The sequence below is a fragment of the Muntiacus reevesi genome, chromosome 1 (assembly GCF_963930625.1).
Source record: "Muntiacus reevesi chromosome 1, mMunRee1.1, whole genome shotgun sequence".
In the NCBI taxonomy this organism is placed as follows: Eukaryota; Metazoa; Chordata; class Mammalia; order Artiodactyla; family Cervidae; genus Muntiacus; species Muntiacus reevesi.
In genome coordinates this window covers 285,420,460-285,448,095 of record NC_089249.1, presented here as the reverse complement: position 1 = coordinate 285,448,095, position 27,636 = coordinate 285,420,460, and the positions used below count along the sequence as shown (strand labels likewise).

General features: G+C 45.9%; 1 protein-coding gene across 1 annotated transcript in view; it reads right to left on the bottom strand.

Annotated features, from left to right (window-relative positions):
• Positions 1-4,275: 4,275 nt before the first annotated feature.
• The window catches only part of CAMK4 (calcium/calmodulin dependent protein kinase IV), a 240,192-nt gene continuing 216,831 nt past the window's right edge, over positions 4,276-27,636 (bottom strand). Inside the window, exons 8-11 of the mRNA XM_065936986.1 lie at positions 18,494-18,569; positions 12,686-12,812; positions 6,809-6,961; positions 4,276-5,450 (exon numbers count right to left, since the gene is read on the bottom strand). Coding sequence (XP_065793058.1) covers positions 5,046-5,450; positions 6,809-6,961; positions 12,686-12,812; positions 18,494-18,569 — 761 coding nt within the window. The 3' untranslated portion in view covers positions 4,276-5,045. The remainder of the gene's footprint in view (positions 5,451-6,808; positions 6,962-12,685; positions 12,813-18,493; positions 18,570-27,636) is intronic.

The following is a 27,636-nucleotide window of genomic DNA, read 5'->3' as shown; positions in this document are numbered from 1 at the left end:
TTTGAAAGTAATAATAACAAAAACTGGTCTTTAATAGATCCGGATACAGAAAGAAGAAATGCTGAACTAGGTTAACATGGGTGGATAGCTGATATCGCTCCAGTGATATTTTAGGTTTTTTTTCTATTTGTCAAGAAGCCAAAGACTCACCCTGAGTTGTGCCAGGGGAAGAGAAGAACTTTGAACAAAAAAAGTCGTAGAAAATTACTGACTACATTTCTGCTTATCATGTGGTTATGAGTATTACAATACCAATATTGAGATTATATGTGCACAAATGTTTTAAAAAACGCTGAAGTTCTAACCAGTAAGCAGTTTTTAACCAATAAACACTCAAAATGTTAGCAATGACCCTGATCAGAAACATGTCAGTGATCAACACTGAGGAAATTTGAATGTGACCAAACAGGAAGCAATTACAAGGATATTACAAATCCTATTATACAAGTAAATGTCTGGAAATTTTGCACCAGCTAAAGCAGACCTTGGTAACCAGACTGAATGCTCTGCAATGACAAGTAAATTACACAATGGCATTGTGATCATGTAACTGACTCTGCTTAGTATGCTTATATCAATTGATGTGGAGTCAGCCTCATCAGGGAAAACCTAAGGCTTATTCACTTTTTTGACTTTCTGTATTTGCTTTGCAAAGACAATCCTAAAACAGAATGCTTTACTGATTTTATCTTTTGTCTTTTTGACATTTACTTCTTTTATTTTGCAATTTGAAATGCAACCAGATGCTTTTGTGAAATAACTGAATTATGAAACAAAAACAAAATTACTTTCTCTAAATCTTCAGCCTATGGGCAATCCACAAGCAGTTACCCTGCATGTGAAACCAGAAAAATAGGGGCTGCTATAACATTCTAAATTACAAAATGTGGTTAAAATACTATGTAATTGAGGTCACAGTAAAAGGCAAACTGTTCCTTTTAACGTCTGCCACTAAAAGTGGCTATAGAACCTTGAGGATTATTGTAAGATAGCAATATTTAAGAAAATTCCAAAAGTCTTTTGAATCCATGTGTAATGGCAGTGTTGATTAAATCCTTCGAAAGAAATTTTAAAAATGTCAGCCGATGGTCACAGTCTCATTTTAGGGATAGTGGGGAGGATGTCATCTTCATCAGTCTTTATCATGTAAATCTGTGTTTCAGAAGCCTACAAAATCCCATTGAGGTTCTACATGCAGCCCTTCTTGAATGAGGAAACCTGTTCGCCCACCGTGGATTTTGGTCTGTGAGAACATGACTGGAATCATGGTTCTCCGAGGCTCTGGCTTGCGGTCCAGATTCCGGGGCCCAAAGAGGGATGAGAGGAGCTGTGGCCGACGGACACCTTACCGCGCGCGGGAACGCACAGCTCTCTAAAGTCGCTGCAGACACGCCTCCCCCGAAGCAGCTGATGGGACGGACGGGGCCAACGAGTGTGTACTCAAGTCTATGACATTTCTGAAGCCTTTTCTTTTTGGCCTCCTGCCAGCTGATCAGTGTGGGAAACGGAGGCAGCAGACACTCGCGTGTGCTTTTGCTCTCACGGTGCTCTGGCCCGGCGCTCTTCCAGACGAGCAGCCACTGCTCACAAGTGGCTGCTGGTCACTTGATGCATCAAAATGCTAACACATCCCACTTTTCAAAACTCAATACAAAAATAAAAAATTTAAAACATTGTGTTAGTTTTTCATATTGATTATATATTAGAATAATAGTTTGGATATATTAAAATATAGTTAATTTTATCAGCTTTTTTTTTTTACTTTTAAAAAATGTGTCTAAGAGAAAAGTTAAAATTACGTATGTGGCTTGTATCATTCATATCAGGGGGGACTTTTTCTAGACAATAACATCTATAACAGTGTCATTCTAATTTCTACCTTACTTATGTATTTGTGGGACAAATGTACTCTTCTGGTTTGAGAAAAAACCACTGGGATTCCAATTAGACTTTTTTAATGGGGAAAATAATTCAAGATTGTCCTTCTCTGTGGCAAAATAGCCTGGTTTATGCTATGTATCTGAACTTATTTGAGAACAGAAATCAATAATGCAATATAATAACTGTCAGTTCTAAAATGCAAAATGTAGCTTATTATTTGCTGAAATTCCCTTGATTATTTTGCTTTGCGACTATATCGTCAAATAAAGGAAACATTACAAAATAATTCATCAAATTAAGGTTCTATCTGCATTAGGCTACTATTATTTAGCTAAGTACTCTTTGAGAGAGATAATATATCCCATTTTAACAGGGAATATAAATGTGTATTGTTCTTTCAAAAATGTTAACTATGGTAATTTAAATAGCATCTCTATGAAATCTCAGGTTGAATCATTTGGATGAAATGATAGATTTTTGTGAAAGCTTGTTTTCCATTGAAATGATTCTCTCAGTCATTTAGGCATTATCATGTCTTAATTTTTAACATTCAAATCAAAATCTAAAACTCCCTCTGATTTTGAGAGAATGCAATCTGCAGGTTAAAAAGAGGAAATTACACTCACACCCTCACTCCTCAGGGAGCGGGCGTGTGCGCTGGTGTAACTGGGTGAATTCTTAAACGCACACTGGCTCCTGGATCTGCAGCGCTCTTCACACAACACGGTCCCCAGGTCCGACCCACGCAGGCGGCCGCGAGGGCTGGGGTGATACGGGGGCTGGGGGGACCCTGTGTCTTCATCTGACTGTATGCCCCATTCCATTAAGATTCCTTTCCCTCTCTTCTTCCCTTTTCCAAACATACGGGGCACTTGCCATCTATCCCCTAACCATGTAGAGAGACTTCACAGGAAGTCTCCTCGGGAAAGGACACGGGGATGAGAAAGCTGAGGTACATATACACAACGGAATATTACTCAGCCATTAAAATGGAAATCTTCATGCTTAGGGAACAAGGCATTCTTAAAAGGTTAAAACTAGTCAGCCTCTTATAATACCTAAAATGGAAACTCAGAGAATAAAGAAGGAAAGAGAGTAAAGAAGATAAATAGTCTCCACTAGTTAATAAACATAAAACAAACAAAAGCACTCTTTCTCAGATGCTCATACGCTGGGCCTTGCGGGCCTCCTCCTCCATGTCAGTGACCTGTCAGGCCCCTATATTAGGGAAGACAAGAAATCCTACTTTATTTTCCTCATGAGAACAGTAGTGAAGTTAAGACCTGCACTTGGAAAGCAGAACGTCTACAAGGTCTGACAGTCCCCATAATCCATAGGTTTAATTTAATTTTCCAACTTAATAGTTCTGAGGAAGCACCAAAAGAATTTAAGATCTCTCTTTTTGATGAGAATTTTTATCTGATAGTCATTTTTATTGCCCAAAATTTTGGCCTGAAAATAATTTTTTTTAATTAAGGAAACCTACTAAAATATGCTATATAACTAAGTTGATTAAAATGTCCATTTAAGTTCAAACTAGAGATAAATCTGAGATGTTTGGAATTTAACTGTGAGTTTTTATAAGTAAAAAGTGTTTCTATGAAAGCCAAAGAAAAATATTTTGAAAAAAATCATGGTGAAGTATTAGGTCTAATGTTACAGTTTCTCAAGAGTCTGATTTTAAATCAAAGTTTATTTTTTCCCTTTGTTTTTGTTTATTAAACTAAATGAAAAGTTGCATTGTCCTAAATTTTTCAACATGGAAACTTTCAAATCTACATTGTGAACTATGAGGACTTCCATTCCAAGCATGAGAAAAAAGTATACCAGCTTTTTAGAAATATCTTTACCCCATAAGCAATATATCTAAAGAACCATCAATTGAAGGAAAAAAGAACTTTTATAAACAAAAATCTTTCCTTACTATGTGTGTGCATGCTCAATTGTATCCGATCCCTTGCAAACCCATGAATTGTAGCCCACCAGGCTCCTCTGTCCATGGGATTTTCCAGGCAAGAATACTGGAGTGGGTTGCCATTTCCTCCTCCAGGGAATCTTCCTGATCCAGGATCGAACCTGCATCTCCTGCATCGCAGGCTGATTCTTTACCGCTGGGCCATTGGGGAAGCCCCTTCCTTACTACAGTGAATTAAATAATGAATGATCTTACAATGGGATATTACTCTCACTCTATTCAGACATTTTTGCACCAGCCATTCGTATAGATTTTTTATAAATTTAGAACCTTGGTTAGTATAGAATTTATCCATAAAAATGTTCCTATCTTTAAAACTGTACAAGCTCATGAATAAATTCAATTTTATTTGAAATGGCAAAGTCGGTCTTCACAGTCCAGTTTTTCTTTTTTCACTAAGTTTCTCTTTCCCACTTCTAAGTGCTGTCCATCATAAGGACTTCTTATTAGAGAGCAGGTGAAGGTGAGAAAAAATTCCTCAGCATGAGTTTGTAAAAGAGTTTTTTCCAGGACTATAAAATGGCAGAATTTTGTGATAGAACATTTTGGGTTATTAGTAATATGGTGTATATAAATAAAGACAAGATAAAAATGCATTCTCCACACAAGGTTTACGGGCATATGGTTTCATAGCCCTTAAAATATGCTTCAGTTTCTTACCATTATAAGTGGTATATATGCAATTTTTTTTTGCACATACAATACAACTATAACCTAACCATCTTCTTGTAAACAGCTTGAACACATTACTGAAGATATTGTAAATGTCATGGGAACACATCTTACAGCTCTACCTAGTATTAGCTGAGCCACAGTCGAAAAGAATTACCTTCTGAAGAAATCCAAAGGGTGGAGGATGGTCAGGTTTTCAAAGCAAAAACAATTTGTTACTATTTACCTCAAATGTGCACTACTGGTCCCTGAAAATGTATGTTTTTATATGTTGTGTTTTCTTGCAATTTCAAATTTAATTCATCAGTATCTGATATCCATTACGTACCATAGGAGACACTATTTTTTCATAAAGCAGTCACATGCATTGAAGTTAAGATTACCAACTGATACATATGTATTTTTTGCACCTCAGAAACAGAATCACACTATAGTGCACATCATGCTTCCACCTTCCTTGCTGAAGGACAAAACACACAAAGTGCCCAGATTTGGCTCCCACATGGGAAGAAAGCCACTAGTTCTCCGGCAGGACTGAGTCACCCTGCTGAGCTCCGACCTCCAGGGCAGGGTCCTCCTCGCGTCCTCCAGGGGCTGCCGCAGCTCCAGCAGTCGCCCGCGTCTCCCCAGCCGGGTGCCCCTCCGTCTCCGGGTCGGTCCCCTCCATCTCCTCCAATGCAGCGGGCTCCATCCTGGGGGCCGGGTCTCCATCATCACCGCTGACCTCCTCCCCCACCTGCACCTCCGGTAGCTCCGTCCCGGCCCCCTCAGCTGCCCCCGGGGGCCCCTCGCCCCCCGGGACGCCCTCATCGCCGGCCTGAGGTGGAGATGGCTCCCGGCTAGCGCGACCCTCCTGGACGCTGCTGTGGCTGCTGCTGGCGCTGCCGAGCCTGGAGGAGGCCACCACAGCCTTGACCGCCGCCTGGGGAGACAGAGAGGTCAGTGCTACTTCCACTGAAAATCCCAAATCAGAGCTTGATCTCAATTTTGCATTTAAGGAGTGTTATTCTGTTACTATTTAGTCTTGGAAAGTGTATGATTCCAAGACTGTCTAATGAAAACTTGTTTGAAAAATGAACAGCAAAATCTGTTTAATCTCAGATTAGTGTATTTAGTCATCTGGATGAAAGCCTAAATAAATGTACTTTCCCACAGATTGCCAATACTCAAAAATTTTAGTTGTGTTTCCCAAAGTGTGGGACACGAGTTCCATGGATGTTGATAGGTACTATCAAGATAAGAGAGCTCCATGGTCAAATTTGTTTGAGAAATTCTGGGTTAAGTCAAGGGTATTTAATCTAGGGTATTTCAAATTAATTTGATCATGAACCCTTCAGGTTTATTTAGTTTGTATCAACCTGTAAGCGACTACTGAATAGAACATTATTTTTCATCCCCAGCTGTCCTCTGAGATTTCCTATATGTATCAATCTCAGTGAAAGTCACTCAGTCCTGTCTGAGTCTTTGAGACCCCATGGACTATACAGTCCAGGGAATTCTCTAGGCCAGAACAGAATACTGGAGTGGGTAGCCTTTCCCTTCTCCAGGGAATCTTCCCAACCCAGGGATCAAATCCAGGTCTCCCACATTGCAGGTGGATTCTTTACCAGCTGAGCTATCAGGGAAGCCCTCCTATATGTATAGCTAGTCCTAAATACTACTATGTAAGAGAAAAATACTTCATCTCTATTCCATATATGTTCTATAAAAAGAGCTACAATTTGATGGATAATTTTCCTATCACTTGAATTATTTTAATTTTTATCAAGTATAATTATTTGCCTATATTATAAAATATAGTTGGAAAAAATTGTTTCCCAATTTTTGCATATTCAGAAAGAAGACAACTTTCTTAATAAATATTAGTTTCCTGAACAACATTTTCAAGCAGTTCAGCCTTAATTAAATGGGAAGCAATGACAATGTATTTATCTGGTGAGTGAATCTCAACGTCCCACACATTTCCCTTTATTGACAACGAATCCTGGGAATCCCTGGTGATCAGTGGTAGGACTCAGCGCTTCATTAAGCTGCCCAGTGCCATTTCCTCCCCCAAAATTCCCCAAACAGAAAAATAAAACCCACACTGAATTCTTACAAGAGGATAACAGAACTGTGGTTGGCTTTATACCACCACTGTTGGGATTTCAAAGCAGATTTTCCCAGGTACCACAGCAGACAAATAACAGTATTAGACAGACAATAGCAGACTTATCTTTGATTTGCAAGATAAGAGAGAAATCTTTTTTAAAAATTAAAACAAAATAAATGCCATCTAACCTTGAGCTTGCGCCGGGCATTGAATTCTTGAAGCTTCTTTTGAGCGGTATCCATGTGTACAAAGTTGGCTGCTTTACCTGTGACCCATGGGTGCTGGAGAGCTTGAAAGGTAGTCAGCCTTTTCTTAGGATCCAGTACAATTAATTTTCTGACCTGAAATGATAAAGAACCATTGACTTCTTGGGGAGATTTTCATTGTTACCTGGGCTTGCCCCTCAGCTCTGAACTTCTAGGTCTTATTTAATCTTCTTGGCAATACACTAAATATATGTTATTATTCTATCTCCTTGGCAGTGCACTAAATATACATTAAACAACCTTTTTAAGCCCCCAGGGGTCACTGTGGGGATGGCGTTGGGCAGCAGTAGCTGAGGAGTCTGAAAAGAGAGTGGTGTGTGTGAACCCAAACTGGCAGACAGATGCCCACAGATCAGAGAAACAAGACTTGCCTTGCCTGTGAACTGCAAGTACTTTGGGTGGGAACCAGCATCTGGATAATTCTAGGTTGCAACTTCATATTACTTAGAATTCAGAACTTAAACTACATCTCATTCATGTAGCCGTCATTCCTTCTGTGGGGACAGAAGGGCAAACAAGAGGGGGCAGGGTCACAGTTTTATGATCACACCGCAATCCTATCATGGAGTTCATAGTGTTCTCTAAGCCCTTGAGGATCAGTTCAATTCAGTCGCTCAGTCTTGTCCAACTCTGCAACCCCATGGACTGCAGCAGGCCAGGCTTCCCTGTCCCTCACCAAGTTTACTCAAACCCATGTCCACTGAGTGGGTGATGCCATCCAACCATCTCATTCTCTGTCGTCCCCTTCTCCTCCTGCCCTCAGTCTTTCCCAGCATCAGGGTCTTTTCCAGTGAGTTGGCTCTTCGCATCAAGTGGCCAAGGTATTGGAGTTTCAGCTTCAGCATCAGTCCTTCCAATGAATATTCAGGACTGATCTTTAGGATGGACTGGTTGGATCTCCTTGCAATCCAAGGAACTTTCAAGAGTCTTCCCCACACCACAGTTCAAAAGCATCAATTCTTCAGTGCTCAGCTTTCTTCACAGTCCAACTCTCACATCCATACATGACCACTGGAAAAACCATAACCTTGACTAGATGGACCTTTGTTGGCAAAGTAATGTCTCTGCTTTTTAATATGCTGTCTAGGTTGGTCATAACTTTTCTTCCAAGGAGTAAGCATCTTTTAATTTCATGGCTGCAATCACCATCTGCAGTGATTTTGTAGCCCCCAAAAATAAAGTCAGCCACTGTTTCCACTGTTTCCCCATCTATTTGCCATGAAGTGATGGGACCGGATGCCATGATCTTAGTTTTCTGAATGTTCAGCTTTAAGCCAACTTTTTCACTCTCCTCTTTCACTTTCATCAAGAGGCTCTTTAGTTTTTCACTTTCTGCCATAAGGGTGGTATCATCTATCATCTATCAAATATCTGAGGTTATTGATATTTCTCCTGGCAATCTTGATTCTGGCTTGTCCTTCACCCAGTCTAGTGTTTCTCATGATGTACTCTGCATACAAGTTAAATAAGCAGGGTGACAATATACAGCCTTGACGTATTCCTTTTCCTATTTGGAACCAGTCTGTTGTTCCATGTCCAGTTCTAACTGTTGCTTCCTGACCTGCATACAGATTTCTCAAGAGGCGGGTCAAGTGGTCTGGTATTCCCATCTCTTTCAGAATTTTCCACAGTTTATTGTGATCCACACAGTCAAAGGCTTTGGCATAGTCAATAAAGCAGAAATAGATATTTTTCTGGAACTCTCTTGCTTTTTTGATGATCCAGCAGATGTTGGCAATTTGATCTTCCCATCAGGAAGCTTTCATAAGCCTCTTATATGTTGAGGATACCTGAAGGACTATGCCAAGAGCTGGGGTAAAAGCCTACTTAGAATCAAAGAAAAGGTGTCAGTGGTTTGGGGATATGTTTTGTTTAAAAAGGACTGAATTCAAATGAATTGTAGCCCATTCTGGGAGGTTTACCCCTGATGGTGAGCATGAGCAGACAATGAATTGCCAGGGAGTTCAACAACCAAAATAATCCTCTGAGCCCTGGGCTCAGAGGGGCGACCTGGGATGAGGCAGAGACTACCTGGAGTCAGGAGGCACGCTTAGGTGCTAACTTGTTCAAAGCCTCTACTTCTGTGATCTCAAAGACCCACATGTGTCTGACCTCAGACACCCACCCACCCCTACTGAGTGACTGTGGACCCTCCTGGGCCCTCTTCTTACACGACCTAATTTCCACCCTAATTTCCTTGTAAATACATTCTTACAGGCATGCAATATTTTTAAAAAAATTATGTAATCCTATCCATATCCTTATCAATTAGTAACTTTAGCTCCAATTCATGAGTGAGGGATGTCAGGAAACTGAAAGATTCAGTGATTCGTGTAATGTAAAAGCTCATGTAGCTGGTGGGGGCTATACTCATACTAGGGTTTGTCTTGTCCTGTGGCCATGACACCACAGTGCCTTCAAGGTAGACAAGGTTTCTGAGTTTCAGTCTGCGGGTGAGTAAAATGAGGGACTTTGGATGACTTAAGGCATAAGATCTTTTCTAACTCAAAAATCCAAAAACTGAACACAGGCTAACAAAGTTAGGAAGCTAGTCAAATGAAGAATGAATATCTGGTCTCCTTTCACTTTCTGTTTTGTAGTATTTGCAAAGAAATGCATGTGAGATAGAGACACTGCATCTGAAAAGGGTACAATCTTGAGACTGTTGAGGCTTAAAGTCAACGAGGAGGTGGAGGGAGACGAAGAATAATTAGGAAGAAGAATGCACAGCAGTAACAGATTTGATGGTGGTCAGAGCTGTCATCTGTTGGATACATACACTAATAATTTCATGTAAGTGTTACCTAATCCTTAAAACATCTTTGACAATTAGATACTTCACACTCATTTTGTAATCATCTGTTTCCTCTTCCCTATCATCACCATTCTCTTCTACTCGAAAATACAAAGAATTTATGGAAAGCCAATCTACACCAAAAATTTATATGTCATCATTCATCTTTACATTTGGAAACATTGATGCACTGAGTTTTTAAGAAACTTGTTGAAGATCAGAGAGACTCAGTGACCTCGTCAGGATTCAGACCCAAAGATGCGCCATTATCCTACAGCTCTGCTTCCAGACCAGCTCCCTACGCACCATGACAGAACAGATGCAGGTTTTGCTAACAAGTATTTTATTTAGGAGCTCAAAGATTCTTTTAGTTCTGAAGTTATGTAAATGCTTTAACCAACAGGAGGTATAGCTGAATGAAGGAACATCACAGCTAACCCTCTTATCTATTTAACTTTTTATCAGAGATAAAAAGAAACAGAAGGGGGGCTAACTAATGGGATTATCATGAGTTAGTAACCATCACAAATGGTTACTTAGTATGTATCACATCCCTTAATTCTTCCAAAGACCTAAAGACAGGTACCAGTACCATCCAGAGAAGAAAACCGAAGCACAGAAGGGTTAGGTCAGCACCTAGTCAGAGCTGCAACTATTAGGAGGGGCGGGGGATTGGACCCAGGCATGTGGGCCTTCTAAGAATCCTTGGTCCATTTCCTGACTGATGGCTTCGTTCAGGGAACATTTACTGAGCCTGCACTTCATGTCCACATGGCACTAAGATCTGGGCCCACCTGCTGCATCCTCTGCCAGAGCCTGAACCTCGTTAAGGAGCATCTGAGCACATCATGTGGAAACGAGGCTCATCGCGAGAAAGGAAGCCTGCGGCGGAGCATCCGGCGGCAGGAGGCAGGAACCGACTGCGAGGGGGCGGCGCGCCCCGAAGCCCAGGGCTCCTCGGAGGCCGAGCGGCCCGGGCTCCAAGACAGCCACCGCGCGGCCCCCCGGGGCGGGTTCACGGGGGGCTCCGCGCCCCGCGTCCGTGGGCCGCGCGGCAGAAAGCACCGACGCTGCCAGGCCTCATCCTTCGACTGAAACACGCTGAAAGGATGAGCTACCCGCGCAAAGAGGGCTGCGTGTGTGTGCGGAGAGGACGGGGCAGCGAGACAGGGACAGCACGGGGCGGGCGGAGGAGCGGCGGCCACGCGCGGAGTCACGCCGAGGGCAGCGGTGTGTGTGTGTGTCTGTGTGTGTGTGTGTGTGTATGTCTGTGTGTGTCTGTGTGTGTGTGTGTGAGTGTGAGTGTGTGTCTGTGTGTCTGTGTGTGTGTGTGTCTGTGTGTGTGTGTGTGTGTGTGTCTGTGTTTGTCTGTGTGTGTGTGTCTGTGTGTGTATGTGTGTGTGTGTGTGAGTGTGAGTGTGTGTCTGTGTGTCTGTGTATGTCTGTGTGTGGTGGAGAGGGAGGAGGAGGACGGAGAGGGCATCACAGAGGACGGAGGAGCAGTGGCCCAGACCCAGAGTCACGCCGAGGGCAGCGGTGTGTGTGTGTCTGTGTGTGTGTGTGTGTGTGTGTGTGTGTGCGCGCGTGCGTGCTGGAGAGGAAGGCGCAGGGAGGATGAAGGCACAGCGCAGAGCACGCGGAGTCACGCCGCCAGGACACGTCCGCGCGCCGAGGAACGCGGGCCGGGGCGCCATGAGCGGAGGGGACCCCAGTCCCAAGTGAGGCCGCCCCCGGGTCCCACGCGGGGCGCGCACTGCAGACGCGCAGGACGAGGCAGGGAGGGCAGGTGAGGGGCCGCGGCCACAATCCGGGAGGAGGGAGGGGGCTTGGCCGGGGGCGTCTCGGTGGAGCAGACAGACAGGCGGACACGGAGAGGCTCAGGAGAGGGGGCGCGAGGGGGGAGGTGGCGACATCTCCGCATCACACACGCTGCCTCTCTTCAGACCCTGCTGGGAATGTCATGACCTCTTCACAGCACACAGATGGTAAGGAGGGAAGAGAACCCTGGAGGAGGGGTCCAGAAATCTGGATCCTTCCTTTGGAGCAGAGCAAGGCCTTTCTGCTGGGAAACTGTGCATCACTTCTCTGCGCTTGAGCAAACTCACCCTTAAAATTCAGGAAAGATTAAATGAGTCCTGAGATCCTTGGAGATCTAATCTATGATTCAGAAGTCAGTTTTTCATCATTTCTGTGTAGTTTCTCTCTAGAACAGGGGTCCATAATCTCCGCCCTGGGGACTGGTACTTCCTGTCTTATCAGCGGCAGTATTAGATTAGAAATAAAGTGCAAAATAAATGTGAACTGCTTGAATCATTTCGAAACTAGCCTCTCTACCCCCAGTCCATGGAAAAATTGTCTTCCATAAAGTTGGTCCCTGGTGCCAAAAAGATTGAGGACAACAGCTCTAAAGAATTGATGGTAAAAGCTTCAATGGCACCCCAGTATCTTCTTTATTTTAGAACCGGTGGGCCAGCGCCCCAGAGGATATGCCAGCACCCCACCTATCCTGAATAAAGATAAACTCCAATACTACCGGAAATGAGAAGTCAGTGAAACAAACGAAAAACCAAACAAAACACACAACGTAACTCATTTATGATAGTCATGCAAGATAGGACTTGTGCTACCATCAGGATATTTTAATAAGTTTGAACATTTCAAGAAATAATGTTGCTTTATTCAAAGTATAACTAATCTAGGTGACAGCAAGCCATTTTAAAAAATAATTCATCTGGGTATGTTATGTTTGGAGTCACCCAGCACAGCTGTCTGCATAGCTTCATAGCTTCCAGGTTCTATATTACACTGACTAGATGATAAAAACTCATTAATTAATAAGCAGTAATTTGTGATAATTCAGCTAGAGATGAATCAAAGTTTTTTCACTATAAGGAAAATAAGAAATAAGCTAAGAGAGATTAACTTTTAAAATGGCACTGCCCATTAATTAATATTAAAAAATCAATGTAAGGGATTTTATTTCATTTTGTTTCAGTCACACTTACCAAATCCTTGGCATTCAGAGATACTTCATCCCACCAGGGGGAGATGAAGTAATATTCACAATTCAGAATTCTCCTGAACATGAATTGATCACCTCTCTCATCATAGAATGGTTCAAATCCACAAAGTCTAGAAGGACAAAAGATACAAGATAAAATGCCTTTAAAAGCCCAAGTGTATGTCACCAATTTTTGGCAGAAATTCAATACTGTCCTTTTTCACAGCTTCCTGTGATGAATGTATGTCTGCTAAGCTTAAGTGTGCAATTGCCTTGTTACAATTCATTTATGATTATATAAATATACAATCAAGTCTTCAGAGAAGTAAAAATGAAAGTGAAGTCACTCAGTCATGCCCAACTCTCTGTGACCCCATGGACTGTAGCCTACAACGCTCCTCTGTCCATGGGATTTTCCAGGCAAGAAAAATAGATACAAAATCAATTTAAGATTTCTACAAAAAGTTATAATCATATCAATAATTATGATACAAAACAACAATAATATTATAATGGCCAACACTATTACCAGCATTATGCTATAGTGCTATTTCCACGTGGTTTTTTCCACTAGGAATTGAGAGGACACATTGGAGTTCCAATTTATCATAAAATGTTAAAGTTAGGATTTTGAGAATAAAAAGGTTAAAAGGTGCAAAGAAAAGTTGTTAGTCATTTTTGTTCAGTCCTTTTCACTGAATTCTTCCATACAGATGAAAAACGTGTTGGCTTTCCATTCCACTCCAGTTTGGGTCTCAGCGTGAACACAGACAGGAGCCTGCACGGCCGCGGGGAACGGCCTTCTGAACTGACTGCAGCAGGCGACGCAGCCCAGAGGATGGCGTCCAGGCACGCGAGCCTCGCTTCTGCACATCGCAGACATCTCACCACGACCACCGTCCCCTTCCAGCACGGTCACATAAAAATGTGGGAGAAAAGAAACAGAACCACCCTTGGCATAAACAAGAGAGACAGGAAAAGTGAGCTGCTGGTGGGGCCACTAAGCCTCTAGCGCTTACAGGCGAGGGGAGGTTCTAAATCACTGAAGACCAAAAGGGAACTGTAAAAAAAAAAAAAAAAAGTCCTTGCCAGGGCGTGTGTTTCACGTGACAAAGAATGGAGGAAAAAGAATGAACACAGAAACATTTCCCCAAGTCCTTGCATCAAACTGGCCGGGCGGCGGCAGAGCGTCAAACAGTCCAGCGGATCCGGCAGGTGTTGAAGAGGAAGCAGTTTCTGCTGCTCTTTGGCTCAGGGATCCTGCTCGACAGTCCTGGTTTCTTGCAAACACTGCAGAGCCAGCCGGGTCAAGGCGAGGCTCGGGAGCACTGAGGCCGAGCTGGGCGGCCCGCGAGCACTGCGGGGCCCCCAGAAAAGACGCGGCTCCAGCAGGGCAGGGGGGCACACGGCACCCAGCGCCTGCGGCCCGGCCTCCATCACGCGGCCGCTGCGGGGGCCCCAGGTAGACGCGGCTCCAGCAGAGGAGCGGGGCACGCGGCACACGGCGCCTGCGGCCCGGCCTCCATCACGCGGCCGCTGCGGGGGCCCCCGGGGAGGCCGGGAGACGCGGCTGCAGCAGAGGAGCGGGGCACACGGCACACGGCGCCTGCAGCCCGGCCTCCATCAGACGCCGCCGCTGCGGGGGCCCCAGGGAGACGCGGCTGCAGCAGAGGAGCGGGGCACGAGGCACACGGCGCCTGCGGCCCGGCCTCCATCACGCGGCCGCTGCGGGGGCCCCAGGGAGACGCGGCTGCAGCAGAGGAGCGGGGCACACGGCGCCTGCAGCCCGGCCTCCATCACGCGGCCGCTGCGGGGGCCCCCGGGGAGGCCGGGAGACGCGGCTCCAGCAGAGGAGCGGGGCACGCGGCACACGGCGCCTGCGGCCCGGCCTCCATCACGCGGCCGCTGCGGGGGCCCCGGGGAGACGCGGCTGCAGCAGAGGAGCGGGGCACGCGGCACACGGCGCCTGCGGCCCGGCCTCCATCAGACGCCGCCGCTGCCCGCGACTCGCGGGAAACCCGCCAGCCGCCCAGGCTTAGTTGAGCAAAGTCGCACGTTCCCTCTTCCGGCGTCTAGAGGGAAAAATGGCAGCCCACAGTTTAGGTCCTTAGCCTGAAGGGTGGAGCCGGGAGGAGCAGACCCGGAGCAGCAGCCGAGCGCTCGGGCACAGGGAGGACCGCACGCCGCGGGCCGCCAGGAGCTGAGGCCCGAGGCGAGGCCGAGGCGGGTGCGTGAGCAGGGGCTCCGAGCCGCGGGGCAGGCAGGGTGCTGAGAGCTGGAGGGGAGAGTGTGAATCTCTGATGTTATTGATTCTGACCTGACAACCACAGCGGTTGCTTTGGTCTGTAGGGATAAAGGGCTTAGGTTTAGTAGGCAGAAGGAGCAGAATTCTTCTGAGAAAGAACAGAATGGCCAAGCTACTGTCATCCTTAGAAATAGCACGGTCATGGCATAAAATAGCTGGGTAGAACTTTTAACAATGATAAAGGAGGTGCATAAACCCAGTGGCACAATCCACTGGAGAAAATGTTACAGTGGGCCTTGCCTAGTGGACTTCATCAATCATTAATGGACTAAGATGAAATAAAAAGTCCCTAGGCTTAGGGGCTGAGAGAAGTCAGACCAGAACTAAAGGACATTAGCTGTGAGCGGCACCGTTAGCTGCTACCACTTACTCAGCCAGCAACTTTCAACTAATGGGCTTAAGTGAACGATGGGAAAGAAACCTGATAGATTTTTAAAATTATTTTCAGGGTTATAAGATGCTTCTCCAACGGTCACAAATTTTTTTTTTTCCCTCTTCACTTTCCCATGTTAGTAACATGGGAGTTTCACTCATTCCATATTTCAGGTTTCCAGGGCAAATGTTATTAAACTTCTTACTTGATCTCTCTGAGTTATTACATATCGTTAATTCTTCAACCCCTTCCATCACATTTCAGTAAGAAACTCTACTTGGGTGGGCACGTTTACATTTTAGCAGCAAATATGAAGCAATATTTGTAGTTCAGTTTTTCACTGACCATCACTAAGCATAATATGTCACTCACACAATTCAGGAGCCAGCCTTCTTCCACAGCACAACAGTGACCTTAAATGTAAGCTGAAGGAATTCTATGACATGACCTTATGAGTTCATTACTAATGAATTAAGCACTAAGTGTGACAAACAAATCACCTAAAAGTTTGCACTTTCATAAGAAAAAACATGGTTCCCTAGCTCTCTAAATTCTTTTCAAGCTTAAATATATCCTGGAAACACAGGGAAGTGATCACCGAAAATATCTTTTGGCATTACATAATAGCAGATGACTATTTTAGGGTGTGCTTGTTAAACCTTTTTATGGTTGCTACTGACCAATATATAAACCCCGGTGAACTCAAGAGTTTGATAACTTGCTTGGAAGTCTACTCTAGTTACCCTCTTCCTAGCCCATATTACCTAGACACTGCACTTTCTAAAATCACAATTAAATTAACCAAATCATACGTCTTCCTACTATGGACTGAACTGTGTTCTCCCCAATCAGGACGTTGAGGCCCCAAGCCCCTGCATGATAGCATCTAGAGATGAGGCCACGACAGTGGGACCTTGTGCCGTGATCAGTGCTCTCACAGAAGAGGGACCACAGAACGTGCTCCTGCCTTGGGAGGATACAGGGAGAAGGCAGCTGTCTGCAGCCAGGAAGACCACTCTCACCAGGACCTGAGCTACTAGCACCTTTGATCTCCAGACTCCATTTTGGCAGTTCTATAGCACCCAGTCTGTGTTTTGTTATAAAGCCTGAGCTGCCTAATTTACTTTCTTCCACACCCTTCAAAATCTCTTTACAGATTTGAATAATACAGTTTCCAACAATTAACTTGGGTTTCCCAGGTGGTGCAGTAATCAAGAATCCACCTGTATTGTAAAGTAATTAGCCTTCAACTAATAAAAATAAATGGAAAATAAATAAATGAATTAATAAAAGCCAGAAAAAAAAAAAAAGAATCCACCTGTCAATGCAGGAGACACAAGAGATGTGGGTTCGATCCCTGGGTTGGGCAGATCCCCTGGAGAAGGAAAGGGCAACGCACTCCAGTGTTCTTGCCTGGAGAATCCCACAGACAGAGGAGCCTGGTGGTCTACAGGCCATGGGGTCACAAAGAACCGGACACGACTGAGGGTGCAGGGCAGACGCGCAGCAGTGAGCCCTGCAGCGCCTCTGACACCAGATCCACCTGCTGTGGTTCAAGCTCTGGAGCGCAGTGAGGTGCCGCTCTTGCAGCGGTTCTACAGGCAACCTTCCTCACTGGACACTCTCCCGTCACACTAGGCTATTTCCTTCATGTTTGTCTGCAATTCCATCATCTCTTTGGCAGACTGAAGCCCCTTCTTTATTAGTAGATAGGAGCTTAGAAACGGAGCTGGAGATACCAGAGAGTGAAAGATTTAGCCCATTGTTTTTTTTTTTTCTACCAGAGAGAAGTTTTCCCTGAGTTCAGGGTATTATACTAAAGGTCCTTGAGAACTTAACACATATAGGAAATAAAACTGATAGTCAACATGCCTTTAAAACATTCCTGATAAGACATACATCAGTTTGGGATTGCTCCAGAGGTTAAAGAACAATTTGTCCCTTAAAAAGGAATAATACTATTATTATTTGGATGATGTGCATGTAAGTAAAACAAGAGCAAGTTTAATAGGTGGATTGGCTTCATGCTCATTCAGTTCAGTCAGTTCAGTTCAGTCACTCAGTCGTGTCCAACTCTTTGCGACCCCAAGAAACTGCAGCACGCCAGGCCTCCCTGTCCATCACCAACTCCCAGAGTCCACCCCCAACCCATGTCCGTTGAGTCGGTGATGCCATCCAACCATCTCATCCTCTGTCATCCTCTTCTCCTGCTGCCCTCAATCTTTCCCAGCATCAGGGTCTTTTCCAATGAGTCAGCTCTCTGCATCAGGTGGCCAAATTCTTGGAGTTTCAGCTTCAACATCAGTCCATCCAATGAACATTCAGATCTGATTTCCTTTAGGATGGACTGTTTGGATCTCTTTGCAATCCAAGGGACTCTCAAGAGTCTTCTTCAACACCACAGTTCAAAAGCATCAATTCTTCGGTGCTCAGCTTTCTTTATAGTCCAACTCTCACATCCATGCATGACCACGGGAAAAACCATAGCCTTGACCAGACGGACCTTTGTTGACAAAGTAATGTCTCTGCTTTTTAATATGCTATCTAGGTTGGTCATAACTTTCCTTCCAAGGAGTAAGCGTCTTTTAATTGCATGGCTGCAATCACCATCTGCAGTGATGCTCATTACTACCATCAAATAGTGAATTGTTCCCCAAGTCTGTGATATACTGCACAGTACAATGAGACACAGTGAAGCAAGCCCTAGACAGAAGTTCTTGCCCCAAGAAAACTACAAAATAAAACATGATGATCATTTTGTGAAAATTCTTTCATTAACTACTTTTAGTACATCATAGAGAACCACAAAAAGTTAAAAGGAATGTTGCTATTTTTATGAGGACTGTAAGTTATTGGGCTTCCCAGGTGATGCTAGTGGTAAAGAAACTGCCTGCCAAAGCAGGAGACATAAGAGACATGGATTCGATCCCTGAATGGGAACGATCCCCTGGAGGAGGGCATGGCAACCCACTCCGGTATTCTTGCCTGGAGAATCCCATGGACAGAGGAGCCTGGCGGGCTACAGTCCATGAGATCACAAAGAGTTGGACACATCTGAAGCAACTTAGCATACATGCACACATAAGTAACTAGAAGATACTATAGCAAAAGGAAACGGTATGCTATTCACTTACAAGATGTAGGTGATTATTCCCACAGACCACATGTCCACCTCGGGTCCATAGGCACAGCCTCTAAGGATTTCAGGTGCTGCAGAAAGAGTGAGAACTGTATTAGAGTTTAAATTCAATATTCACATTTTAGTAGCAAGCAGTGGAGAAGAAATGAGTTCATCAACAGAAACTTCAGAACAGGTTTAGAACCAATTGTCTCTCCTCAAACCGAAGTATGAGGCTACAAATTCTTATGACTATTTTAGTGGAAAAGATTATAGTCTGTGTTTGGGGTACATAAAAATAAACTTACTAACTTTAATATTCTACATCAGAACATCATGATACTTTTGAAATCAGATAGCTATAACTGTACTACAAAGGGAGCTTTGTACACAGAAAAGAAAGAAATGACATTTCAGCATAGGAAGAGGTAAGAGGCACAGCCAGGCCGCCTCAGGTCTCCGTGAGCTCGCGTCTCTGACCGCGCGCCGGGCAGGGGCAGGGCGGCGGCGTGAGGGCTGCGCAGGCCAGCCCAGGCCTGGCGGCCCAGGTTTCGGCGCTGGGAAGTCCCCGCGGTCCCTCGGGAGTGCGGGCTGAGAGGGCCTCCCTGCGCGCAGCCAGGCAGCTGCTCTCGGCCTGAAACGCAGGTCTTCTCCGCCCCGCACCGGCCCCCAGCGTAGAGCCAGCTGCGAAGGAGGATGACTGAGTCCCAGGGCCGGTCCCTGAGGACCGCAGGGGGTGTTTGCTGGCCCCACTAATAAAGGAAGGAGCGGAGAAGGGAGAGCTCTGCGCTCCGCGCGGCCGCAGGGCGCAGGTTTCCGGCCCAGAGCAGCCCTTTCCTATTCTGAACGGAGTGCTGTAGGGGGCCCGCGGGGCCCCCGGGGAGGAAGCGGAGGGCCGAGTGCTCCCGAGGGCAGCCCTGGGGCAGCGGAGCAGGTGAGCCGGAGCCCCGTCCACGCGGCCTGGGGATGTCAGGGCTGGTGGAGAGCCAGGGGAGCCCCCGAAGGAAGCTGTCCTCAGGGGGCCCCGAGTTACAGAGAGGACACCGCGGCCTTCCCTCTGGCTCTTCCCGCTCGGTTTTCTTCTCTCAGGATGCCCTCCCTCCTGGAGAAACCCTCATCTAAGACACAGCAGGTGAAGGGCCTGTGGAATGGGCCTGCGTCCTAGCAGTTCAGCGAGACGCACCTTTTGAGGAGCGGGATCTGGGCTCCACGGGCGACTCTTCCTAGAACAGTTTCCTTTTAAGACTTAACATAATTAAGAAAAATGCACTCTCAAAGCCAGTACCATCCTCTCTGTAAGGTTCGCTTCCGCCCTCATTCTCAGAGCCATCTGGACCCCATAGACGGTGTCTCTGGGCCCAGCGCCTGCGCACTGACCTCACACCCGCAAACGCCTTGCTCAGCGTCGGGCGCAGGGAACTGAGGTGAGGCTGCCGCTTTCAGAAGGGCCACCTCCGTCGGGGGCTGAAGGCACGCACGTCTGGCAGTCAGAGCCACGTACCCGCCCCAGGCCAAGTCCCACACCAGGAAAGCATCATCAACCCCATACTGGCATTTAAACACACGCGAGAGATGCTGAGCGTCTCATATTTTCTGGGTCTTGGTTTTTACCTCTAGTAAATGAATTGCACTAGCTATTTTACAAGTTTAACCTAGGTTTCAGACGCTGTGAAGGGAGAGCTGTTGAGAGTCCAGGCAAGAAAAGAGGACAGTTGCCCACCCTGTGTACTGCTGCAGGACCCCCCCTGGAGAGCCACGGCGCCTGCCACCCACGGGTACCCAGCCCCGCTCCGGGGAGCCACGCCCAGCCTGTGCCGCAGGGAAGCCAGCAGGCTGTCCAAACGGCTTCCCCTGACTTTGATCCTTGTAGCTCCCAAGCCAAGGGACCCAAAAGAAGTGAACACTATGAAACAAAGTCCTTTTTGAAACCATGTTACAGGGTTCTTGTTTGTTTCACCTGATGTGGCAATATCTGACCTCACTTCCCAGCGCTGAGGGCACCCTTACTTTCCAGAGGCAATTTATTTCCTTGTGAGGCATGATGCTGCAAGATGAGTAAACTGGTGGGATGAAAAGCTAGACCTCCACAGTGAGGTTGACTGAGACAAAAGGAATATAGAATGTGTTTGTCCTCCATAACAAATTTCCCTTAAAAAGAAATTTTAAAATGGATTTATTATATTCACTATCATAATATAAAATTTGGATGAAATCAACCTAAATACCTAGATACAATTAGATATTAATACACAGTAACCTTTAAATATTTTTGATCATTAGTTAATAGAACTGTGACTTCAGAGCCAGCAGAATACATTCTTGTAATCGATGTGAACCCTTTCCAAGTGCCAAAAGCTTTTCTAGAATAAGTTTCAGTCTCTGGCACACCAGTGTTTCAAGTCTCCTATGTATCAAATGTCCTTGAGGGTAATTCTAAATATTTATGATTTTCTTAAGAGTCAGAAATAGTTGACTACTTCCAATTCAGTTCAAGAAAAGGTATCGACCAGTCCACCTTTTAATGCTATTCATAGACACTCCTGGATGTCCTGCCTATATTTTCTTATCTCATTGCCAAAACAAACAAATAAACAAGCAAAATGCAGGGGCAGGGGAATAAAAACATTCAAGGTGTACTACAGTTTTTTACATGTATTTTAAATGATTTAGAATCTTTTCATAAATAGTTAATAATCATTTATTGATTTTCCTGGCTGTCTTCTAACTAGATTCAAGTTTTCTGCTACTTCCTAAAGTTACCATCATTCATGATATTGCTTATTAAACACTAAATGCTACAGAACTCCCAGGACACCTGACAGTCCCATATCTAGAGAGTGAAGGTACACATAAAGATTGGAATGAATTCATTTTAGTAAATAAAATCACTGTAACTAGAAATGGTTCTAAAGTAAGCAGGATTAGATATAGCCTGTGACATATTGACTGATGCTAGGTTTTCCTTCTCCTAAAGCCCTAAGAGAAAAATAGAGGGATAATTTGGGTGACTGACTGTACCTTTTTTCTTTGGGGCTCCAAAATCACTGCAGATCATGACTCCAGCCATGAAATTAAAACACACTTGCTCCTTGGAAGAAAAGCTATGACAAACCTAGACAGTGTATTAAAAAGAAGAGGCATCACTTTGCCAGCAAAGGTCTGTCTAGTCAAAGCTATGGTTTTTCCAGTGGTCATGTATGGATGTGAGAGTTGGACTATAAAGAAAGCCGAGTGCTCAAGAATTGATGCTTAGAACTGTGGTGTTGGAGAAGACTCTTGAGAGTCCCTTGGACAGCAAGAAGATCCAACCAGTCCATCCTAAAGGAGATCAGTCCTGGGTGTTCATTGTAAGGCCTGATGCTGAATCTGAAACTCCAATCCTTTGGCCACCTGATGTGAAGACCTCATTTGAATCCTCATTTGAAAAGACCCTGATGCTGGGAATGATTGAAGGCAGGAGGAGAAGGGGACGACAGAGGATGAGATGGTTGGATGGCATCACTGACTCAATGGACATGAGTTTGAGTAAACTTCAGGAGTTGGTGATGGACAGGGAGGCCTAGCATGCTGCAGTCCATGGGGTCGCAAAGAGTCGGACACGACTGAGTGACTGAACTGAACTGAATTGACCTTCATTTTGTTGGTGCCCTAGATGAGCATGATCCCTTCCTACGTGAGGAGTTAAAACAACAGAGCAGCATTCTTTATCGGGAGGCTTTTTCAAACTGTTAACTGTTTTGAGAAAGCCAAATAGAAGGGAGACCAGGCGAATGAAATCAGCAGGTTTATCCACTCACTCATTGAAGAGATGGTGAGCTGTATTTGTTAAGCACACAGCCCTGTGACCGGTGCTGTGGGTGGTGCTGGGGAATGAAGGGGCGTTAGGGAGAACCAGTCTCCGCCACCACAGAGCTCACCGTGTGTGATGGAGAAAACCACACGAAGACACGTGGAGTGGTAACCGGAAGCGTTTGGAGAGAGAGTGTCTGTACCGGAGGGTTGACCTGGTCAGAAAGATCAAGCGAGGTATTCAGAGAAAGCGAGGTTTAAGCAGATGTGAAAGCTCTAGAGAAGCTAACCAGGCAAAGGGGGAGAGGTAGTGGCTGCGGAAACAGAGAAGAGGGCTCCCTGAAGGAAGCAAAAGCGATGAGGCCCAGCGGCCGCGGGGAGCCGGACGGGAGGGGTCCGCGTGGGTGCGACTCCGCGCGCACCGCGGGCGCGCGCAGGCAGGTCAAGGACGCTGCGGGTTCCCTTCATCAGAGCTTCGTTGTTGCTCATTTGTTTTTAAATTCTCTCCTACATTTTCATTTTAACCATTCAAAACAAACAGGAAACACAGCCAATATTTTCTAATAATTATAAATGGAGTATAACATAAAAATTTTGAATCACCGTGCTGTACACTTGAAACTAATACAATATAGTCCACCAATTATACTTCAGTTAAAAAATAGAAAAGATTTATTTTCACCTTAAAGCCCGAATCTGCCTTTATAGCAGCACTGCCGCTCCCACAGCGGGCGGACAGACACAGTGGGGCTCTCACTGCAGACGCTGATCTTGAATTCAGAGACTCCTGGGGCCACGGAAGTCCACGGCACCCTCAGCATCTAGAAGCTCCTCTAAGCCCTGCCTCTGGGGACTGAGCAGGAGGGAGAGGGTTTGTCTGCTGGAAGCGGAAGAGCCTGTTTGGACCTTCTCCGCTCCGTCCCGCTTCCCAGCTTGGCCAGGCGGACCCCGGGAGGTGCCTCCAGGGCGCCTCCTACAGGCCCACAGAGCTTACCGGCTCCTACGGTGCCCAGGGCGGCGGGCTTTTCTGAGCATCGGTACCGCGTGTGGTCCTCTGTTACGGGGTCACATACATTTGGCAAGAATCAGGAACAACTTTTTCAACTTTGTCAAGGGCAGTTTTTGCTTTGACGATAGAAGACAGGTAATGTCTGAGCTCAGTATGCTGAATGCTATGACAAAGATACGGACCAGATCAGACTGTGACACTGCTGAAATGCTTCTGGGACTGGAGGGAGGCGGGTTGCCTCTGGCTGGGAGCAGCCGTGTCAGCTTACTGCAGTGAACCTCAGAACACTGTCACTTCAATACATGCATTGCTGCGGAAGGCTGAGAACAAGCCAGGAGGCGTTTGGAGCCTCAGACACTTCAGTTATTTACCACTTGCTAGTGTAAAGCAAGAAGAAACGTCTGAAGGATGTTTTGAGACATATGCGTTAGGCTCTTTATGTTTTAATGCATCCTTTCTATTTTCCTTGGCTCTTTTACGCTTCAAACATCAGTCAATCCAACTCTCACTGTTCTTCATTTCAGCTGTTAAAGAAGTCTTCCTTGCCACATGAATTGTATGACATTTCTTTTTGTATAAATCTTATAAATGGGTGAAGAAACAGCCTGTTTATTTTCCTCACTTGACTTTTTTGTTTTTTAAATGATACCCTGAAGAGAAAATCAAATACCCTAGAACACCTAGTGGTTTCAGAAGCAGACAAAAGAAACATGGCTTATTTTTACCACCCTGTGAAAGTTTCATTTCCATGGAACTCACTTTTCTATGATTCCCTTGAGTTCTCCCATTTTGGAGTAATCACTATTTGTTCCAAATCTTAACCATAAAGAATCTCCTGGTCACTTTAAAGCTGTGATGGATGCTGGCTGAGGGATAGCAAAGGAGTGTCAACTGTTGAAAAGCTATCTTTCCATTTTTGTGGGAAAAGGCAGAGTATAAATAAATGCACCATATAAATAATTATCTCATCCTAATAGTAACATTATATGCGAATCTCTTTTTTATATGAAGATGCAGATACAAAGGAATGGATTTAGCATTCAAACTGTCTCATGTGTTAAGTTGGGAAAAACTGTGTTTTCTCTAAAGGAACTATACACCTCACTGATAATTATCAGCAATAATTCTTTCTGAAACTTTTACTGTTTATTTTACGCTTATCCTTTCTGTAGCAAACACTCTAAAATGGAACATCCTGTGGGTGTTGAGGGCCCAAACGGTGCATTTTAAGCGCGTCTCCTACCCACGCACCATCAATCAGCTCTCTGACCCCTTTCCTCCCGTCGGTCCACCCTCACATAGGCAGTAATAGAGCCGAATCCTCACAGCAGGCGATTCGCGGGCACAGTTGGTTCTGTTCTTGAAGTGGTCTCTTAAAATTATAAGAAAGAGGGCACAGAGAATGATCTGCAATACTGAGACCAAGAAGGTAAGGATTTCCAGTACATTAAATGATTGTCTCTAAGGCAGACAGAGACCAGACCCAGGGACGCAGAGAGGGGAGGGAGAGGTGGGATGAAAGGAGACAGGAGCAAGGAAACATGCACAGCGCCGGTACCTAGAAGAGAGGGCCGGAGGGGCCCTGCTGCAGCTCGGCCAGAGCCCGGGGTGGGCGGGGACCCTGCACCGCCACGGCCGATGCGCGCTGAAGTGCGGCAGGAACCAACGCAACACTGCAAAGCAATTATCCTCCAACTACACATAAATGTATTAAAAAGCCTGTCTCTAAACTAAAGGGAGCAGGAGAAGTGAGGGGTGCCGTTGGGGACTACCTCTTTAGACTCCATTTTATCAGCCATCTCAGGTCAAAATATCCTTGGTTAAGTGCCTGCTTCGAAGCTTAGCTGACATAGAGAATGCATACAGGGCTCTGTGGGAACACCATTTAACACCGTACGGGTGATGAGGAAGTGTGCAGGGCTGTCCCCTCTGTGCCTGACCCTGCGGGACGCGCGCGCAGGTCTGGGACCATCTCCCACGCCAGGGAGGCAGCTGCTAATGTGAGCCCCTGATACCGCTGACCGCTCTGGGTGTTAGAACACCGTTCTGTGCGCTGAGCCCCAGACGGCTGTCCATTCCTAGCTCTGCCCTGTGGAGGGTCCGCTGTTGGGCCGCTGGAATGGTAACGCGGTCTCCTCTCTTCTCCCTGCCTCCAGAAGGCGATGCTGCCTGGGACGTCAGTGGGATCACTTCCTTTTCGGCTCCGGGGATGCTGGACAGCCTGGTGACTTTAAGTGGCGTCCACACAGACACCGGCAGCCTGGCTTCTGAGCCTCAGACACACCCGCCGGGGCGTCTCACGGCCTCCAGCCCGGCGCCTGCTGCTCGGAGGCGTCCCGCCCGTGAGGGCGGCCCTGTCCTCGGCCGCAGGCCCACTGTCCCCCGGCGGGACTCGCCCGCCAGCCGCGTCCTCGCGGGCTCGCCTCGGGCCGGTGCGCTCAGTGCCTGCCCCCGGAGTGTTCTTTCCCGGCTGTCTACACCGCGTGCTCTCTCCCTGACCTCCTCCACGGCCGTGATCTCCTCTCCTGGGAAGCCTGCACCGCTCACCCTGTTTAAATACTAACCCAGCTCCCAGCACTTCCTGTCCTCTTCCCCAGTTCTATGTTTTTCCACAAATTCTGTTTACACTTTTATTCTGTTTGTCTAAAATTTACCTTCCTTAAAGAATTTTTTCACTGCTGTATCTGGAGCACCTAGAAAAGTGTCCAGTGGATAATAAGAACTTAGTAAAAATTAAATGAGAAAAGACTAACGTTCCACAGAACACCCTTTCTTTAGGTCTGTATCAGACTGATACAGAGGCTCCGGGAGGCTCATTTTCCTGAAGTTTAACTTCCCAGACAGCCCTGGGTCCCTGTGCTCCGCAAGCCAGCACCAGGACGGGCCACAGCCCCGCTCACCGCTCCCGGCTCGGGGCCGGCCCCCCCCCTTCCCGGGCACCTCTTCGCCTGGACCCCGGGCCGGGCGCTGCAGGCCTGCCTGCTGCAGTCCGCGCTGGCCTGGGGGCACAGCCCATCTCAGGGAGGGAAGCCGGGCTGTGCAGAAGGGGTGCAGGGCTCGGGCCAGCCTGCCTGGCGTTCTTGCCTTCTCCCTCAGGCTTTCGGGCCGCTTCTCACCGTCCACGAGCCCGGGGATCCCGGGCTCACAGCAGCCAGTCGGGTAGACTTCCAGGCAGTGGAGGCGACATTGTACTACATACTCATTTCTTAGTGTTTTTTATTTTTTAAAGTTCATTGAAAAAGAAAGTCATCATTGTGGGTATTTAATTAGTTCTCAGGCGAGATAATTCCCTACATGATTAGAGGACCAAGGTAACTGGATACTCTATTTCACCTTAGCTATTTAGTCTTCTAGAAGGGAACAAAGACATGAAGTTATTGTGAAACTTTGTCGTTTAGACTATTAGATTTACATCTTTTGTGTCATTTAAATTTTCCAATATTTTTCATGGTAATGTGTCTGCATGTAGACAGAAATCTCTTCTGACTGTAGACTGCTGAAAAAATTCTAATTCTGGTACAGTGAATGGAATAGGTTATTTCTTTAGAATATATCAATGTGGTAACAAAGTAGGATTATCCCTATAATAATGAGACCTGGCAAATGCCAAGAGGAAATACCTTCTTAATAGCTTCTGGACCTTGAATATATTACCATATGTGAAATAGATGACCAGTCCAAGTTTGATGCATGAAGCAGGGCACACAAAGCTGGTGCACTGGGACAGCCCAGAGGGATGGGGTGTGGAGGGAGGTGGGAGGGTGCGGGGAGCCGGCCTGCTCAAGGCCCAAATAGGCCCTGGGAAAAGGCCTTGAAGGGGGCCATTCCCTGTCCTGCCACCCCATGATAAAGTAGTAAAATATTTGCTGGGCCTCCTTTGTTCTTCCTTGAGAAAAACGTAGTAGTGACCTTCACTTAGTAGTTTATTTTGGGAATGCCAAAAGCAAGATGTAAGCTTCTGCAATCACTTAAAACAAAGAATTGTATTGATGTGACAAACACCAGATGGCATTTTTTATGAATTATGTTTTCTGCTTGTACTAGTATAAAGGTAGCTGTTCTACTCAATAAAATCGCTGACTTGCCTAAAGAGCATTCAGCCCTCTCGACCCCATCCTTTACTATCATCTTTTTTTTTCTCAGGCTTCCGTGTGGTTGCGGTCGGGACTTGTTCATTTTGCCGGCTGGTCCCGGCAGGAGGGGGCTCAGGATGGGGGACACATGCACACCAGAGGCTGATTTGTGTCAGTGTACGGCAAAAACCACTACAATACTGTAAAGTAATTAGCCTCCAATTAAAATAAATAGTTTTTAAAAAGATTATGAAACAAAATAAATGTTTAAAACTAAAACAGATGCTA